A 17,958-nucleotide genomic window follows, 5' to 3' on the forward strand; every position below is an offset into this window, starting at 1 on the left:
CAAGTAGGTGAGTTATAGATAGATTTTATTAACTTCGACGAGAAGTGTAACATAATGAGATAGATCTCAAATCTGCGAAAATTGTGACTAATAAATGTGGTATCTAACGTTACTAAAATAGAAATTAACCCTTGTATAGTAATCCTACTCTAATTAACATGCATTGGGAAATGGGAAACTGTAAACTCACACACGATTGTAATCTTCACACGAAAGTGAGATTTTCAGTGTGCTGGAAACACGATCCGGTACATTAAGTGTCATAATATAATTTGTTTAAAACTTGAAAAAAGATTAACCACTTATATTATGAAATTTAGTGTACTAAGTCATGTTATCATGAAAAATTTCTCTACAAGAATTTGAGAGAGAGAGAGAGAGAGAGAGAGAGAGGGAGAGAGGGAGAGAGAGTTTAAGCTTTTTCACTATCATTTCTACTACTACTAGTATACATATGTTCTGATTTTCCATTGAATAAAAAAAACAACTAATTAACTGGCTAAGACGAAGCATCATCTTCGTCGTCCTCGTCAGCTTCTTCTTCCTTAATTTGATCTTCTTCACCTTCTAACAATGAAGATAAACAAGGAGTAGTGGCAGTACTTTCAGACTCTTCTTCTATGGAGGAAACACAAGGAGTAGTAGCAGAAGAAGTAGAAGAAGAAGACGACGACAGCGACGAAGAAGTAGTAGTAATACTATTGTAAAAATTAGATAAGGGAGAAGAAGGAGAGTTAATAACACAAGAACAAGAATTACTTCTAGTGGTGGTAAATGCTAGACCTACCAAGAGATCAACAAAAGCTCCAACAACATATCCATGATTGCTCTTACCATTCACCCTCAAGTACCAGCACAAAAGCTCTTCAAGATTCTCCCAGTCCTTCAAACCATGAGCTTCCACCATTTCCTCCATAGATTTTCTAAAATCCACAATCGGGTCTGTCGAGTCCATTGACAAAGCCACGCTCTCCTTGAATGGAATGACATTATTAACCCCATTACCACCATCATCATATGGTGCTGCCGGCGCCGCCTCCACTAGCACAGAGCTTGTCTGACCAGCTGGCTCAAAGAAGAGCCTCTCTGACCTCAACCCTTTAATCACACTCTCTATTGCGTCCCCTCCTCCTGCTCCTCCACCGCCTCTAGAATCTTTAGAGGCGGTGGTGAAGCTGAGACACTCGTGAGATGACGAGTTCGTGAAGACCGAGTCTGGTGTGCTATCCACCAACGCCAAATCTGTTGTAGGGTTTGTAGTGTCGAAGTAGGCTGAGTTTATGGTCTTGAAAATATCATTGCCAGTTCTGAAAGAAATGGTTCTGGTTTGAGTACAAGAAGGCCAAGGCCATGAGGAGGAAGAAGAAGAGGAAGATCTTGATATCTCTGATGTGTTCTTGGAGAGAAAAGGGAGCTTCATTTTCTTGCCCATCTGAAAAATAAAAATTCCTGGTTTTGTTGGAGGGATAGGGGAGAAGAAATGAGGCTTTTTTCAAAACTTTGAAATATGAATTTTTGGAGCTGTCAAATGTGGCATTGATGGAGAGTCAGAGGGGAGGGATGTAGGGGGTGGAAGATTGTTTAAAGGATTGAGACAAAAGGAAAAAAAAAAAAAAAAAAAAAAAAAAAAGATGTATATTATAAATAAAATGAAACTTTATCTACAAGCTCATAATATTGTTCACTTTAACGAAAAATCATATTTTTACATTAAAATGTCAATTATGATACTATTCATTTTACTTTTTATTTTGTTATTTTCATTAAAACTCAAAGTTTTCAAGCAATTTTTATTAGTTTTCCATAAATAAAATGGGGGTTGGGGGAAGTTGTGGAATAAGGGAAGAGATCCCCTCTGGACCTCTCCCACCAAAACCTAGGGATCCTTGAAATTTGATTCAACGACTACAAACAGGGGACCTCTCTAAAAGTTATAATAATTGTAGCTGTTGGATCAAATTTCAAGACAAATTTAAACTACATTATTATGGGTAGTCCAATGTGAGACTTAGACCTGGTTTGGTACTGAGGTGATTCTAAAAAAAACTGCTATCAAAAAAAGCTGGGAGCTGTTTTTGTGTTTGGTAAACACTCAGCTTCAGCTTTTTTTCACAGTTTTGGATGAAAAAAAGCCAAAAACAAGAAGCTGCAAAACCTAGCTTTGAAAAACTGGCTTTTTTTTCACATCTGTTTTACATAAAAGTTTACCAAACACTCTACTACTGCTTTTTTTTTCAAAAGCACTTTTACAAAAAAGTTTACCAAACACTCTGCTGCTTTATTTCACAGCTGCTTATTCTCACAGCACAGCAGAAGCAGCTTTTTTTCAAAGCACAGCAATACCAAACCAGCCCTTAGTCCATTCCCCACTCTCTTAATGTAGATAATATAATTTATTAAGAAAAAAAAAAAAGGGAAGTGGAGAAGTTTTTTAGCATGTTGAAAGCACAACTCAATACACCAAGTGTCGTAATATAAGTAGTTGAAACTTTTTCTTTTTAAATATTTAACCATTTATATTATAAAACTTAGTGTACCATACCGTGCTACACCGAAAAAACCTCTCTAACTGATGGGGTCATTTTACTCCTTTGTGTTATATTTATCTATATAAAAACAACTTTTAAATTTAATGTTTATTCCATGTTTGGTCATAATTTGTTGTGTTTCAGTTGAGCTCATTGAATAGTATGGTACAGGTTATGTAGAGAGCTTTTATTTCCTAACAGTCATTTATTAATTGACTAAAAAGAAAAAGAAAGAGTCTTCTTTTAAGGACATTATTTAGCCGTTCACATGTTCGGAGTTATTACTCTCGGGTACCTATGCATATGTAACTCGTGAAAATCATAAAAATAAAAGTTTATACATACGTGTTAAAATGCTACTTGTCTAGAAGGATTTGAAGTATTTTACCTTTTTCTTAGGTACGTTCGATGTAACTCCTTTCCACAACCTATCATGTTGCATATCCTTACACATATTTGAATGTGTAACTACATTGTTCGCCAAAACACTTGAGCTACAAGCGATACTGGATGAATTTCTAATTGAATACAAGGCACATGCGCATACATCTGAAACCTGTGTAGCGATATTGGCCTAGCTAGCATTACTTTATACGAAAGTATCCACAAAGTAACTCTCTATCACGTGCCTTCGCCCCAAACATTACAGCGACAAGATTGAGACCCTAGAGAGAGAGAGAGAGAGAGAGAGAGAGAGAGAGAGAGAGAGTGAGAGAGTCATTTATTACTTCATATCTTTCTCATGGATTGGTGGGAATTCTCATCTCTCTCCTCACAACAATAAGGAAAGATCAATCAATGAGAGAGGGGAACAACTGCCAATTGTCATGGCAGGAGTAGTATGAACCCTTCAACAATTGTTTATGTGCGTTTATTTTCTGTGTATATAGAATCAGATTATATGAGTTTGATAATTATAACACTGTTATTATAGTTGATTCTTATAACGTTGTTTTTGTAGCGTTGAGATCAATTTGATTCATGTAACATTGCTTTTGCTGTTGAAACTTAATTCTGAATAATTTTGTTTTCGTGGTGCTGGATAACAACATATAGCTGTAATAGGTGTATTAGGTAAAGAAACACTCATAAGTAGTGTTTGAAATTTTTTCGATACAGTCGATATTTTTGTAGGAATATCGGAAAAATCAGAGAAAGATACAGAGGGGGTGTTGTAGTCTAAACTATATGGGAGAAATTTTTAAATTTCGCCTAAAATTGACAGATTTCGTCAATATTTCCAATATATTGTTTAAATATTGGAGAAACTATTATATTTCATTTAAATCAGTATTTAAAATTCCTTAAAATTTCATTTTAAATTTCCATCATTTGCATTGAAAACAACTGATATCAATATTTCGATATTTCTATCGATATCGATATTTTAAATATTGCTCATCAAACTCATATACTAAAGGAAACTTTAACGAAAAACTCCTGATATTGTTCACTTTAACGAAAAACCAAATTTTTATACTAAAATGTCAATCATAGTACTATTCATTTTACCCTTTATTTTGTTCTTATCGTCAAATCTTAAAGTTTTAAACTATTTTCATTAGTTTTACTTATACTAAGTTCACGACTAAACTAGACTCATAAATTTTGGCCCACAATACAGAAGAGTCCTGGACCCTTGAATTTAATGGTGCATTTGGTTTGTTCTACGCCTCCAAAAGTAGGTCACATCCATCGGTTTAAAAGTTTAAACTCATTTTCCTACATTGTACTTGTGCATAAAATTCAACTATTAAGTCAATCCTAAGGTTGACATCTACTGATCTTTGTTGACACACCATGCCCATATCAACTATATAGTATAATATATGCTGGTCCACAATAACTACATATGCAATGCAAGCACCACAAATTTGATAGCTAGTTGTCATTGATCGAGAATGCTTAAAATTTAGTTGAGGAGATCTCAAATTTGACTCAAATAAATAAAAATTTAGTTGAGGAGATCTCAAATTTGACTCAAATAAATAAAACGGAATGTCTGCCTGGTGAAAAACGTGTTCATTCTCTTCGCTCAACGCGTGAGTTCAAGCCACCACCAAAGCGTTCGGTAATGTTAAACCTAGGTATTTGCACAATTATGTGCGTAGTTGTTCTCTTGTTAGACTCAAATAGTACGTTAATTCAACGAACTAAAAAGAGTGGCCCATTACATTAATTATGGAGCCCAATGCTCTCGGGTGGGTTCGTAAGGTGTCTATCCTGCTTACCCATTATAGCAGCGTAGCTTTGTTATGCATAAACTTTCTCGTTCTAAATATCTGATCATTTGTTATGTGAAAAAAATAAAATCCTCAATTTAACATAACATGTTAAATTGTCTGATCCTTTATCCTTATATGGTATTGCACTGACAAAGAAAATAGAGTATGCATAGGAGGGTCCATTGCATTAATCTGAAGTGTGTAAGTGGTCCTTTAACTATATCCACAAAAAGAAGTTTAACCTAACAATGATAAGATGCTCAATTCACAAAACTTTACCTACACCAAGCAACACAACAGTATAATACAGCCAATCATACCCCACTTTTCTTGTGACTCACCTCCCCCGTGGCCCTTCCCTCCCCTCTCCCGCTCGCATGGGTCATGGACTCATGGCCCTGGTTCTTGGAACCTAATCTAATCAAGCGTGACATTGACAGACTAAACTGCTAAAAGGACGCTAGGCAATTCCAAGACAAAAGTAAGTACTGTTCTGCAGCTTTACATCTTCAATTATAATGCAAAAACAAGCATTTGATAGCATTTTTACTAAATACATCCTTCTTCTCCTCTTACATCCCCATTTAATCTCGAACCCGATTCGTTAACAATTTGTGTCGTTTCGTGTCTAGATTTCGCAAACGAATGTCTTATCGGGTTCTTAACAAATGACTCAATAATGACCCGACATGTTAACATGTTCTTAACTGATTAACAAATAACGACACGACTAGTTAACAAGTTAACTAGAAACCCGTTATGTTAGTATCGTTTCGTGGCCTAATTGGATCTAATGGTTGATTCTAAAAGACTTGTGTGAAAGGGTAAAAGGGTGTGTAAAAGTTAGCTCCCTATCAAAAAAAAAAAAAAAAAAAAAAAACTTACCTTGTAATGAGAAAAGGCCACCAAAACAACTTCATAACTAAGAATCAATAACAAGGATGACAAAACAAACTTAAACCCTTTTTTTTTTTTTTTTTGCTTCGAATATAATTTGTTTTCGGAAAATTTTTCTGTGGAGGTAGGGTTTGGGAGGAGGGCCACCTTATCCTTCTGAATCCTTGTCTTATGGGGACCAAAATTTACAGCTTGTGGTGCACAAGAAATGCAAGAGCACATGCAGTTGATGTGAGTTTTGATTAAGAAACTCCTAACTGTACTTTGGCTGCTTTGATTTTACATTTCTAATTCATGGGATGGAGATGCATTGTGTGTGTGGCCATGTGGGTGGCTTCGCCATAATTTTCGAGTACTCGACGAAATAAACGGACAAGTCATAACACAACTGCAGTTTTATAGCAAAGAACACGCGAGAATAATTCACTAAGCGCTGAAGGTAGGGCGTATGTTAAGGGTGCTATTTCTTGTCCTCCCGGCAAACATTTAGCTCAATAACTCAAGGGAGATTCAAGATACAGTACCATTGCTTCTGGAAAAGTAACAAAATAGCTAGGCTAAGTTAATTACTCAGTCCAGTTGTAGATTGTTACCTTTTTCATTTGACCGTCCATGGTGTTCATCTTCGCTGATATCCCTAATCCTAGCGCAACCGAACATCTTTCTTCAGAACAAGTCGCAAACATCTGATTCCACATCTTGTCTAATCTGGCCAGTGGAGAATAAAAAAGGATCATTAATCACAGATCAATGACAGTTCCAAGCGGAGGAAAACATCATTAAGCAAAACAAACAGAAAACAAGTGCCACAGTTGTCATGTAAGTTGATCGAAACAATTTCATGATTACAACTGCAGCCCCACCCAAAATTTTTAGGGGAACATTCCCATTAATATCGGACCCTGTCCCTAATGGAAAAGACCGACCATCCCTCATCCCTCCTTTTATCCCCCACACAGCTCACTTGTGGCTTCAACTTATTCATAGGAAGAAGAAAAAAATCAAGTTATTCGTAACCAAAACATTTTTGTAAGCATATATAAGAATCCTGCAACAAATATCTGAGACTCAGCTTACCTTAAGGATCAAAGTGACCATGTATACCAATACGTCAAACCCGAAAAGTAATGAAAATGCTCTAATAGAAGTAAAAGTATATCCCATTTACGTAAACTGACTGCTGCTTATGTACCACAAAAATCAGTGAGAGTCTACCGATATCTTTTTCCGTAAAAGGAGATGGTCCGGTTCTCTGTAGTCTATATGCAGCACCTGCACAATTTTGGCATCCATTACAAACATGTCATCAATCATTTTTCACCCTTTGCACTTCCACATGAAAGCGTGCAGCTGCTGATCCCATCCAATTCTTAATGCAATGTTTGGATCTCTGCATTTTGGAGAAACAAATAAGCATGAAAATAGAGTGTACAATTTAGCACCAGCCACGACTCCAGTGCCCTGATACTCCAGGCATCAATATAATTTGGTACCTCCGTTGAATGTGATGCGATATTGAAAGCAATACTACGGCAACCAACATGGCCACACTGCACATAAATACAAAAACATATGTTGAAAGACAATTGGAAGAATGGGATCCAGCTACTCTGCAGTTCCCATGCTAATGGCGAAAGCTAGTTGAATCCAAACAATAGAAATGTGGCACATCCGAATTCAACGGGCCAGCGCCTTGTGATGGTTCAACTTCAGCTAAAGAAATGGTCCTCTACATTTGTTGTACAAGTGGAGATTCTTTTCCAACTTAATACGGTTTTTCTTGATGCAATACTTACCCATGCAGGAGAAGGCTGGTTGAAATCCAAGTGTGGTTGAATCAATGGGGCTGGCAAAATTTGAAGGTCCAAAATAAAGAACTGATCATTCTCATTTGTTGTCGAAGTGCAGAGTCATTTTCCATCTTAATAGATTAATGGTTCCGGATCAGCACGAATTTCCTTGGTGAGTACTGAGGAGCAAACCATCGTACCTAAATGAATCTGATTCTAAGTAGCAACAAAACCCAAGCACAAGCACAAGGAAATGGCTTGAATTATAACAAAACCTGAACTTGTGATCAGAATAACAGTCAAAACCCAACAGATATGAGGAAAAATAATTAACGCAAGGGTTTTAGTTACCTTCAACTGCTAAACCAAATTACAGGAACCTTTCAACTATCGGTAAAAGTAGCTGAAGGTTTTGAAAGTTGGGTAATCTACCAGAAGCGTAAGATCAAATCTGGGGTAAATAAATCCAAGTGTGCAAGAAAGGCTACCTTAATTTACCCTAGCATCAATATTTGACTGAAGAAGAAAAAAAGATAAATGTTTTAAGTCACAGATATGAACCTGCTGTGCAGAGTACTTCAAGATATATCCACGGAAGACAGTCAAGGACCCCTCAGAACAATAACTCTGTTAACAAGATAGAGATTACAGAAAGCAAGCAGACTATATATGAACTAAGATTTATGGAGTTAAATGTGACCATAAAAAGTAATAACAGTTAAAAAAGAACCGTCTGCATTTAGAATCAATCGAAAATAACCATGTTTATGGAGCTAAATGTGATAGAAAAAGATATAGTTGACAGGCCTGGTGGAAAAAGATATAGACTTGGGCTCCCTCCCGCTACTAAAACTAGACCAAAACGTAAAAAGATGTTGACTACAAATAGCAGGACCTGATAGAAGACCACATCAAATTTAGCTTCAAATTAAAAAAATATTCACTTCCTAAGTAGATGGCATGCTCAAAAAATCAACCTGTTTATGGTACAGAATTGACACACACAAATGCATATATGGATTGCCTGCATGGATAATCATACAGGTGCATGTGTATAGATATCATATATAAATTCTACAACTTTAGTCAGAAACATTCAGTGCTGTTGCTCCAGTCAAAACCAGTCAAGTCCACAACTGTCCATTTCATGTTTATTTTTATCAAGTGTTTTAATTTTCAATATAGGATACACATGTATCGAAATATATGTGAATGTACAATTGTATGTGGGGGGTGGGGGGGGGGGGGGGTGTGGTTACCTGAGGAAAAGGTACAGTTCTAGACGTAACTCAAAACCAATTGGCCACAGAAATTCAAAGAAAATTGACAGAATCCGAAACTACCATTCTTACAAGCCAAGTAAGAAGGATCACGAACTAGAAGGAAACCCCATGTGTCACAAGCCATGACCTTTTAACTTATCATGCTGATGACTAGAAAAGTCAGAATGCATATGTAACGTAAGTTAAACCCCAAGTACTAAACAATATACTGATATGGATGAAAGTTCAACACCAATTCAAGATGCGACAACCAGATTTTTATTGATAGCAATAGCTAAGGGTATTGTGAAGTAAGGGGAGAGCCATTATCAGTTCTGAACACATCATTAGAGAAGCAATGATATATTTGCAGACATTAAAATCATGCGTCACAAGCAATGGTCTTTAACTGCTCATGCCGACGACCAGAAAATTCAGAAGGCATATTTATGGAAGTTAAACTCAACTACTAGACATCATAATGACATGAGGATGAGGATACAAACCATAAAAAGTGGTTATGTTCTTTCTTTGTGTGTATGGACAACGCAATAGATGATACAATCTGCATTAGTATATAACAGAAATGAGAATGAGGATGAGGAGGCAGGTAGACTATCACCAAGAGCCTTCATTTGCCTCCATTGCGGTATAACAGGACGTTGCTTTTGTAGTCTAAAGGAAACCTGTTAATAACTCATATCCCCAAATTCCAGATGCAACACTCCTGGAAAGATGATCAGTCATCAAACCAATCAAATCACTATCATCGAAGTTAGTTTTTATACTAGAGCTTTCTATTGCAGTGTTTTCATACTGGAACTATTGCTTTCGCTACTATTTCCAATTCTGCCACAAATCTAATCCTAGCTGCTGGAATGCATTAACCGATAAATTGCTATAGGAGTCAACATCAATATCAAATGTAACGCATCACAGATGTATGATCCAGATTAGTAACGAAACAACAATTGAAAATTAACTGTTATAGGACAATTTCATTGTAGGGAACAGGTGAGGTTTTCTGATACATAATAATCATTCATCTTCCAATAGTTTTGGAAGTCAATAGGCAACTGGAAGGAAAGAGCATATAATTGACATTACAAGATGTGGTCCATATAGAATGAACTATTACAACTACATTGTGAGCAGAGGCTGAAAGGCTGCTTGCTAGTCTTCTAGCCTTGATAGGAACCACAATATTGACTACGTTCAATGATTGACCGAGTCATACACATAATCTCACACTATGTTTACTGACGTCATTAACTAGCGCACTAAGTTCAATCAAGTATTAAATGGTTTAACTGATTTGTTCACATTACTGATAACTACATTTTCCCTTTTGACCGCCATAGCCATATTCCACTCTCAACAACCTTACCAAAAGTCCAAGCATTCTTAAAGAATTCAATCATCTAACTAGTCGACAACAATAGAGGTATACAATTCCTATGACAATGACCTGCTTCAGGAACCCATTTAATACTTGAAAAGTATTAACTGTTTCTGTTGTTTTTATGTACCAAGAGAATCCAGCTTCAGGAACCCATTCAACCCATCAGAATTCTCTTCTAATCACTTATATATACTCTAAAAAAATTCATATAGAACCCTACAAAAGACCAATTAACCTTCCCTTTCTCTATAATCCCGAATTCGACAGTCTACACTCCAGTGGAAAATTCCGAATTTGCTAAACTCACAACCCCACCACACCACAATCCTTTTTCCAAACATCTCCAAAGTTCCTAATCCTATAAGCTTCCAAACCCATAAATTATCACAAACAGATATGCACAAAAGTAAATTAAGGATCAGAAATACCAAAAGATCGAATGTAAAACCAACAACTGCTAAGAATTAATAAGAGCCTAATAATATTGATGAAACCAAGTCATGTGTACAAAATTTACTTAAAAGAGAGAGAAATCTATAAGCAATAGATTCCAATGAAAATATTAAGAAACCTCTAGACCATACAAAATGCCAGCATACTGCTCGATCCCATTCTTCGGAAAGTAGACCTCTCTGATCCTCTGGAACGCGTGCAGGGTCAGCAGGCTATCCGACCCGGCCTGGTGGCTCTTACCGGCAACCCGCTCCACATTCAGTGTCTGGCAGACCCGGTCCAACCCACCATAGAGGCTGGCGCAGAACCTCGTCAGGTGCTTCACGTCGTACACTCCAGACCCGAAGAAAATCCTCACGTAATTCAAGAACACCGACAACTCGTCCGGCAAGACTCGCTGAGTCAACACCTTGACCAGGTACCCAAAATCGTAGACGCTATGGAACGTGACCCAGTTAACGGCGTCGTTGCAGACGAGCCCCGACGACATCATCAGCGCCGCGAACCGAACCGAGTCTACCCCGAAATCCCGGTTCCGCTCGAAATCGATTCCCTGCCGGCGAAGCAACTCTACAGAATCATGCGCGTGGGCGTCCCGCGCGACGTCGAAGTCCCGGAAATTGAATTCCCAGATATACAGATTCTTGGTCCCCAAATCCGGCAGATTCCCACTGTCGTCCGAGAGGGTGAGGCCCACCTGGATCAGATTGAGGCGATCGACGTTGGCCTTGAGCATGAGGTAGTGCGCGGCGGGTTCGCGGTGGCGGAAATTGGGGTCATTAGGGTCGGGTCGGACCACGACGCCCGGGAACTCGGTGTCCATGGAAATCAAGGGGAAATTGTCGATGACGGATCGAATCAGTTCGAACTCGGACTCGAGGTTATCGGACCATACCGAACGGATCAGGATGTCTCGCGGCGACGGAGGCTTGGGTGGCGGGGGGCCGGATGATGACATCGCATAGGTTCGTCCAGATCGGATTGCGAAATCGGATCCGAATCGACGATTGTTTGTTACTGAAATTAAATAATAAATAAAAACGATGGCGGAATTTGGTTAGGGTTTGATGGATGATTTTGAAAGAGGAACAAGAAAAAAGGGGGCAGTTTTATACAGAATCGATAGTTTAGAGAGAGAAAGTAGAGGGAGGGAGACGTGAGACGTGGGGCAATCGTGTATTTTTAATAATTTATTAACCTTTGTTCTCTGATTTGTTGCGGAATACTAGTTTTTATTTATTTTTTATATTTTTATTAGAATTAAAAAAATGTGATTTGTTGGTGATTGGTTAGTTTATATTTTATTTTGTGAATATTGTATGACTGAAAATTAGACTTGAGAGAAAAATAAATAGCTAAAGTAGGGAGGTGGTGGGGCCCAAAAACTGTGGGCCCACTTGGGTTTGTCGTGTTGTGGCTGAGTCCAAAGTGATTAGTAGAGAGATTTTTCAATGTGACTAGAACACGAGGTTGTATACTACGTGTTACTATAGCAATGGTAGAATATGTATGCTAAAAAGTTAATAACTTAAAAAATACAATTTCCCACCACTTATATAAAGACACGTGGTTTACCATCCATATTCCCGTCACAATAAAAAAAAATCTGATTAGTGGAGTGAATTGGGTGACGTGGACATATAAAACAGGTGTATAGTTAATTATTAAGAGCAATTTATCCAAATAATACATTGAAATTTTGAAGAATGATATCTGCATGTTGATTATGTCTCGAACTTGTCTATTCATACTTGTGAGATATACAAAATAGGAACGAAGGTGTTGCCCTACACATATGAATGCCACTATCATTTAGGCATATTGGTGATGTAGATGGTGTCACAATAAAACCGACGATATGATTGAAGTAAGAGTTATGGATCTCCTAAAAGAAACGAAAGCCGAACCTTCTGTTCAAAATTTTTCATTAGAAGTTTTAGTAGAACGAAAATAATAAGAATCAAAATTTCCAATCCAACTTGTGTTTTTAATTGCGAATGAGAGTGGAAAACAAAACTAAGAGTTTATTCGAAGCTAACAGAAGAAAGAAATAAAGAAAAAACACACGTAGAAGAAGCTGTTGACTTTGACAAGTCGGCAGTGTGTTGGACAATGCAAAAAATGTGCTCAGAAATTAACAAGGTAAAGTCGGCACTGAATGTGAAAGACGTGTGCCAAAATTGCCAATTAATAAAATAAAGTATTTTTCCAAGTTGTCACATGCTTTGTTACCTCGTGTTTGAGCTGTTGCTGACTCATTCTTCATGGATTTGTACTTTTCCGGCTTGTTTATAACATAACAACTTAAATAATATGAATTTGAGAGTTTTAACGAAAAGTCTGCGGTACTATTCACTTTAACAAAAAAAATCATATTTTTACACTAAAAAGTCAAATCTGATACTATTCACTTTACCCTTTATTTTGTCCTTATCGTTAAAATTCAAAGTTTTCAAGCCATTTTCATTAGTTTTCCTTATGAATTTACCATTATCGTGACGTTTCATGTAAATAATTTGCATCATGTGACAAAAAGCTTACACATACAATTTTTTTTATATGAAGCGCCACAATAACGGTATACTGTTAAAATATCTCACATCGACCGTATATATGAAAAAATAATAGCTTAAATATCCTAACTCCACTCCAACTATATCATGCAAGTAGGGCCTTCCGTCTCTCTGATAATTCTACATGTACCAGTGCCATATAACTATAAGTACTTATATGATGAAATGGAGAGAAGAAATCCTCTCCGAATCTCTTCTACCAAGGCCACCGAATCAAGTGATTCATGCCTTTAAAATTTCATCTAACGGCAAAAAATTACTATAGCTTTTAAGGGATCAAAACAAGTAGGCCGTTAGATGAAATTTCGAAGGCCCGGATCACTTGATCCGGTGGCCTTGGTGGAAAAGATCTGGAGATGATCTCTTCTCTGAAATGGAGGGCATAAGTCCAACACCAAGCAACAAATACTAGATATTGGAAAAGGATACTCGTGGGATCCTTTTCCTGGAGATCTCATGATCATGGCCGTATATCGTGCGGTCAGTTTTCGTTAGGTATTATTTATATTTAATTTTAAATTTTAAATTTTAAATGATTTCTGACTGCACAATGTATTATAAATGAACGGAGGAAAATGATCCGTTTTCCCTATATATTTGCCAGCAAACAAGTTGTGATGATTGGGTCACCTAACTGTACACGTTTTGGGATACATCCCACTTAGTTGCAAAAACCCAAATTCAATCAATGCTGACCCAAATTTTGAATTATTATTCACAGCTAAGCTCTTGATTCACGTATAAGCAACAATACATAAACATATATATATATATGTCCAGAATAAATTGAATAATTCACTAAATTCAGGTTATATTGATATTTTAAGAAGGAAACAAAGACCAACATCTAAATTTTGTTTCAAGTTAAAGCTGAAAGACGAATTACTTAAAAAGTGTTGATATCTTAACGACTAATATATTTTCCACCTATAATACACATTGAATCTAACGAGTTTTCAATATGCCTAATCACCAAACGTTGCATGCTTCAGATCAAATTTTTGTCGAAATCCAAATACATTATTTTCGAAAAGTGTTCATCTCTGGATCCCTTTCTCCTAATCCACCAAGTCCGGGGATACGGGCCATTGAAATTTGATCTAACGGCTAAAATTATTATAACTTTTAAAATGAGCCCCTGTTGGATCAAATCGGATTCTCGAAAACCTCCAACACTAGTTGAGATTTGAACAGTAAAAAATTTGCGTCTTGATATATATATATTTTTTAAATTTGGAAATGAGATTTGAACAAATAAAAACTGTCAATTTCCCCTACAAAACAGTTGAATATCCTACATTGGTTGGCGTCATTGTCGACAAACACAAAACATATACCCCTCGGGTTAGCTCGAGTGGTGAGGGAGAGCGAAGGACGAGTTAGAACAATGATAGATCCAGAGTTCGAATTCCTTCAATATAACCCAAAAAAACACGCAAAACACATCCTAAAGAGACCATTGGAATCTACAAAGTGACATTACAAGATTTTCATCGAAACCTCGAAAAAAAAATGATAAGGGAGGACAAAATGACTAAAGCAGCCGCAAGGGAGTAAACAACCAATTCAGAAAATTGTTGAACGCATCATCTACAAGTTACAATTGGCAATTGCTAACCAAATGGAGGCTCAAACTGATTACAACAAGATCGCGGTAGATGGCGATCGGACCTCAGTTGTCTTGAAATCCCATTACTATACATCTCAAACAATTTACTTTGGACTAACGCACAGATAACAGACGAAATATACAGTTACCTTTTAACAACACAATGAGTACCCGATTCAAAGCTAAACACGCTTACAACCGCAATTTTCATTCATGGAACAAGGTGTTTGATTTACCGGCCCACTTTTAAAACATATTGCTTGCAATTTGATAAATTTTACCCTCAAATTAACAAAAAGAAATAGAAAAAATCAGAACGAATAAGATGAAAGATGAGTATATATACAGATAAAGGGTAGAAGATTCCACTTAAAGGGTATGTTAAACGTTTGACACACATCAAATCCCATTAATGAAACAGCATCCCTTCAACACAGTTCGACAAAACAAGAAATCAAAACAAAGGCGAAGCCATGGAGAGGTAACAGGAGAAACTTTTTGGGCACTCCCCTGCGTGTTCTTAACATAGGATCAACGAGGGCATTACAAGCTATATATTGCATATTGCATATGCAATTGGATCCATGACAATAACTATACGGTCTTGAAAGCTAGAAGTAGGTACCTTCTGGAGGCTGGACCAACTTCCGGTTATGTGGGGCGGCCATCTCCTTTTTCAGCTGTGTAAGTATATCCTCCATGGTGTACTCTCGCTGCCAGTTTGCAAGAAGTCCAAACTTCTTCGGTTCCACCTATCAGATATGATGCACTCAGATATTGTCAAATCAAATATCACTAATTATATCCATGCAGACTGAATTTTCAATAGTCAGACACCAGGTCCAAAAGTCACAGGTTTACTGTTCTTATAATCATACTCGAAATCTTTACAATCCCGTGATTGTTTGTGATAGTGATTGTAAATGACCATAAAGTATCTTAATTCTTCTTTGCCCCAAAACAAAAGACAAATATACATGACATAAGGCATGGGCGTAACCCTTCTATCCCCTTTTGTGCTTGTGAAAAGGAGAAGGGGGTTTGACCACCAGAAATGGGTGTGAATAATGCCAAGTGTAAATCACTAGATGTCGTGAGAAAAAGACAATGCGAACCACGAAGCAATAGATTACAAGCCAAGTATGTAATAAAATTTTAACCATACCACTCCAGTTTCATGGTTAACACAAGTCATGTTAACCCGAGAATGAAAACGAACAGTTGGTGCCTTCTCTGGGTAATCTTTATCACAGAACAGTTTCAACTGATAGATCCGACCTTCATGTACAGTCTGGAAAAAAGGAGGAAATATTGCATTAAACAGAAAATACATAGAAAAGCATATTTTATTGTTTTGGTATGCTAAAACACCTTTGGGAAAAGAAATGTTGCCTGAATAATAGAAAGAATTATCTCCAAAAGGTTTTCTGTTATATTTAAAGGTGGCCAAAAAAGGGCTTCCTTCTTTTATTTGCGAGATTTGAAAAGACCATGTCCAATTCCCGCTCCCAGAAATGCACCTTCCTTTACCAAAATAGATAAGTAAAGAAAAAAGAGACTGGGCAAGTAAAGTCGGTTTTTAAGCGGGAACAAGTAACTTGCACCAGCTGTGAAAACAGTGATTTGTACTCAGCATTTGCTGAAATATGCAAATATATTAGTTAGTTTAGCCCAAGCTGAACACTAAACAGAGATCCTATAACTCAAATTAGTTGGTAGAATCTGGTCTACTTTCCACAACCACAAGTCCCTTCAAAGTCTTAAAGCAGGGACTACTTCCACCAAATTTAAATAGACTTATCTTAAATTTGGGAGAGATCACAAATGCAACACAATCTTCTCCGATAAGCACACATGAAACACATAATCTGGCAAAACAAACTTTAAACAGGAACATGACATAATCTAAAAGAGAAGTGAAATTTACATTGTGGGGACCGATGATGGTGCCAGTCCAAGAACGCATGTAGATGTCATCTCCGTCATCCATCCCATAGCTGACAGTGCCGTCCCCAATACCCTTTTCTCCACGTTCAAGTTCCTCCAGCAATCTGAAGTTTCGTGGAACTGCAAGAAAACTCAAGGGTTATACACGGTTGAAAGTATAAGGGAACATAACCTAGCATTATGAATTATATATTCCTTTATTCACAGTTTTCGGAGTGATAAACACAAACACAACCACAAACCTATATGCAGAGAAAACAAATCATGCTTGGATTGAGCGCAAACTTAGTTGGAAGCCTCAAATTTCAATGGATAATAACTCAAAAAAAAAGTTCAAAGACAAAAACTACTTTGGTTTATAATCCATACAAAATATAAATTGAATATACAAAAAAAATTGATTTTTCCTCATAAATGCTCTATACAAAGGCGAACACAAAGTTCAATCTTACATTTCAGAGTTAAAATACTGCATCCACAAAATTATTCAGAAATGAGCTTAATATTTTGATTGCAATAACACGAATTAATAAACATTATAAAGAAAAACACACAATTAAATGAAATTTAACAAAAACCCCGGGTGAAAAATCAATAATTTAATCAACTACAGGCCAAGGTCACCTACCCACATACGAAATCACATCAAACGGGGCATAAACCACAAAATCAACAAAAACCCATTTGCACACTCGGTCAAAATTACACAAGAACAAAAAGATCAACGCAGAATTCAATCAAACGACGACATGGGTTTTGATAGACTCACCCACGACACTCGATCCTCCTGAGCCCAGCGTCATAGATGATGATCAGTTGGGTGGGTGGGTGGGGGTGGTTTCTCAGATGGAGGTGCCGAGATCTAGCGGAAGGGAGAGATAACGGAGGAGGGCGGAGGGGGTCGGACCGGCGGAGGGTGAGGAATTTGAGAGAATCTGGAGACTAAGGCGACGAAGGCAAAGTGGGAATAAAAGAGAGTCGAGGGCAATAGGGATTTTGTTAGGTTACGAAGAAAGATGATGGGTTGGGATTTTATGCATTTTTGGGAATTAAGTGCGACTCTTTCTTTGCAACTTTCTTAGAGAAGTATTATTAATATTTTAAAAATCTTATTATACATTTTTTGTTTATTTTTCTTTTTAAATATAAAAAATTTAAAATATATGATGAGATTTTAGCAATACTAACAATAATTTTCTTTCTTTAATGCCCATTTTGCATTTTGAAAATAAAATAACATAAAACAAAAGTAAAATATTGTTTTGAATTACA

At 36.9% G+C, this 17,958-nt stretch overlaps 3 protein-coding genes and 1 long non-coding RNA gene across 4 annotated transcripts; all 4 read right to left on the bottom strand.

Moving 5' to 3' along the window:
• Positions 1–408: 408 nt before the first annotated feature.
• Positions 409–1,624, bottom strand: LOC137711915 (transcription repressor OFP13-like). Its single transcript, XM_068451067.2, has one exon. The coding sequence runs from the start codon at positions 1,430–1,432 to the stop codon at positions 500–502; it is 933 nt and encodes a 310-aa protein (XP_068307168.2). The 5' UTR covers positions 1,433–1,624; the 3' UTR covers positions 409–499.
• Positions 1,625–6,030: 4,406 nt separating this feature from the next.
• LOC148691443 (uncharacterized) lies at positions 6,031–8,681 on the bottom strand. Its single transcript, XR_015955719.1, has 2 exons — positions 7,447–8,681; positions 6,031–7,200 (listed from the first exon to the last, which is right to left on the bottom strand). It is a non-coding gene; the product is annotated as an uncharacterized LOC148691443 (long non-coding RNA).
• Positions 8,682–10,562: 1,881 nt separating this feature from the next.
• LOC137713762 (putative CCR4-associated factor 1 homolog 11) lies at positions 10,563–11,712 on the bottom strand. The gene has a single exon (XM_068453110.2). It carries the CDS (start codon positions 11,513–11,515, stop codon positions 10,667–10,669), a length of 849 nt encoding a protein of 282 aa, XP_068309211.2. The 5' UTR covers positions 11,516–11,712; the 3' UTR covers positions 10,563–10,666.
• Positions 11,713–15,060: 3,348 nt separating this feature from the next.
• Positions 15,061–17,748, bottom strand: LOC137712780 (ubiquitin-conjugating enzyme E2 variant 1D). The gene is made up of 4 exons (XM_068451941.2): positions 17,456–17,748; positions 16,667–16,806; positions 15,905–16,030; positions 15,061–15,491 (listed from the first exon to the last, which is right to left on the bottom strand). Exons 1-4 carry the CDS (start codon positions 17,487–17,489, stop codon positions 15,351–15,353), a joined length of 441 nt encoding a protein of 146 aa, XP_068308042.1. The 5' UTR covers positions 17,490–17,748; the 3' UTR covers positions 15,061–15,350.
• Between the last annotated feature and the right edge of the window lie 210 nt (positions 17,749–17,958).

The sequence above is a fragment of the Pyrus communis genome, chromosome 14, assembly GCF_041283825.1.
Source record: "Pyrus communis isolate YQ-2024b chromosome 14, ASM4128382v1, whole genome shotgun sequence".
Lineage (NCBI taxonomy): Eukaryota > Viridiplantae > Streptophyta > Magnoliopsida > Rosales > Rosaceae > Pyrus > Pyrus communis.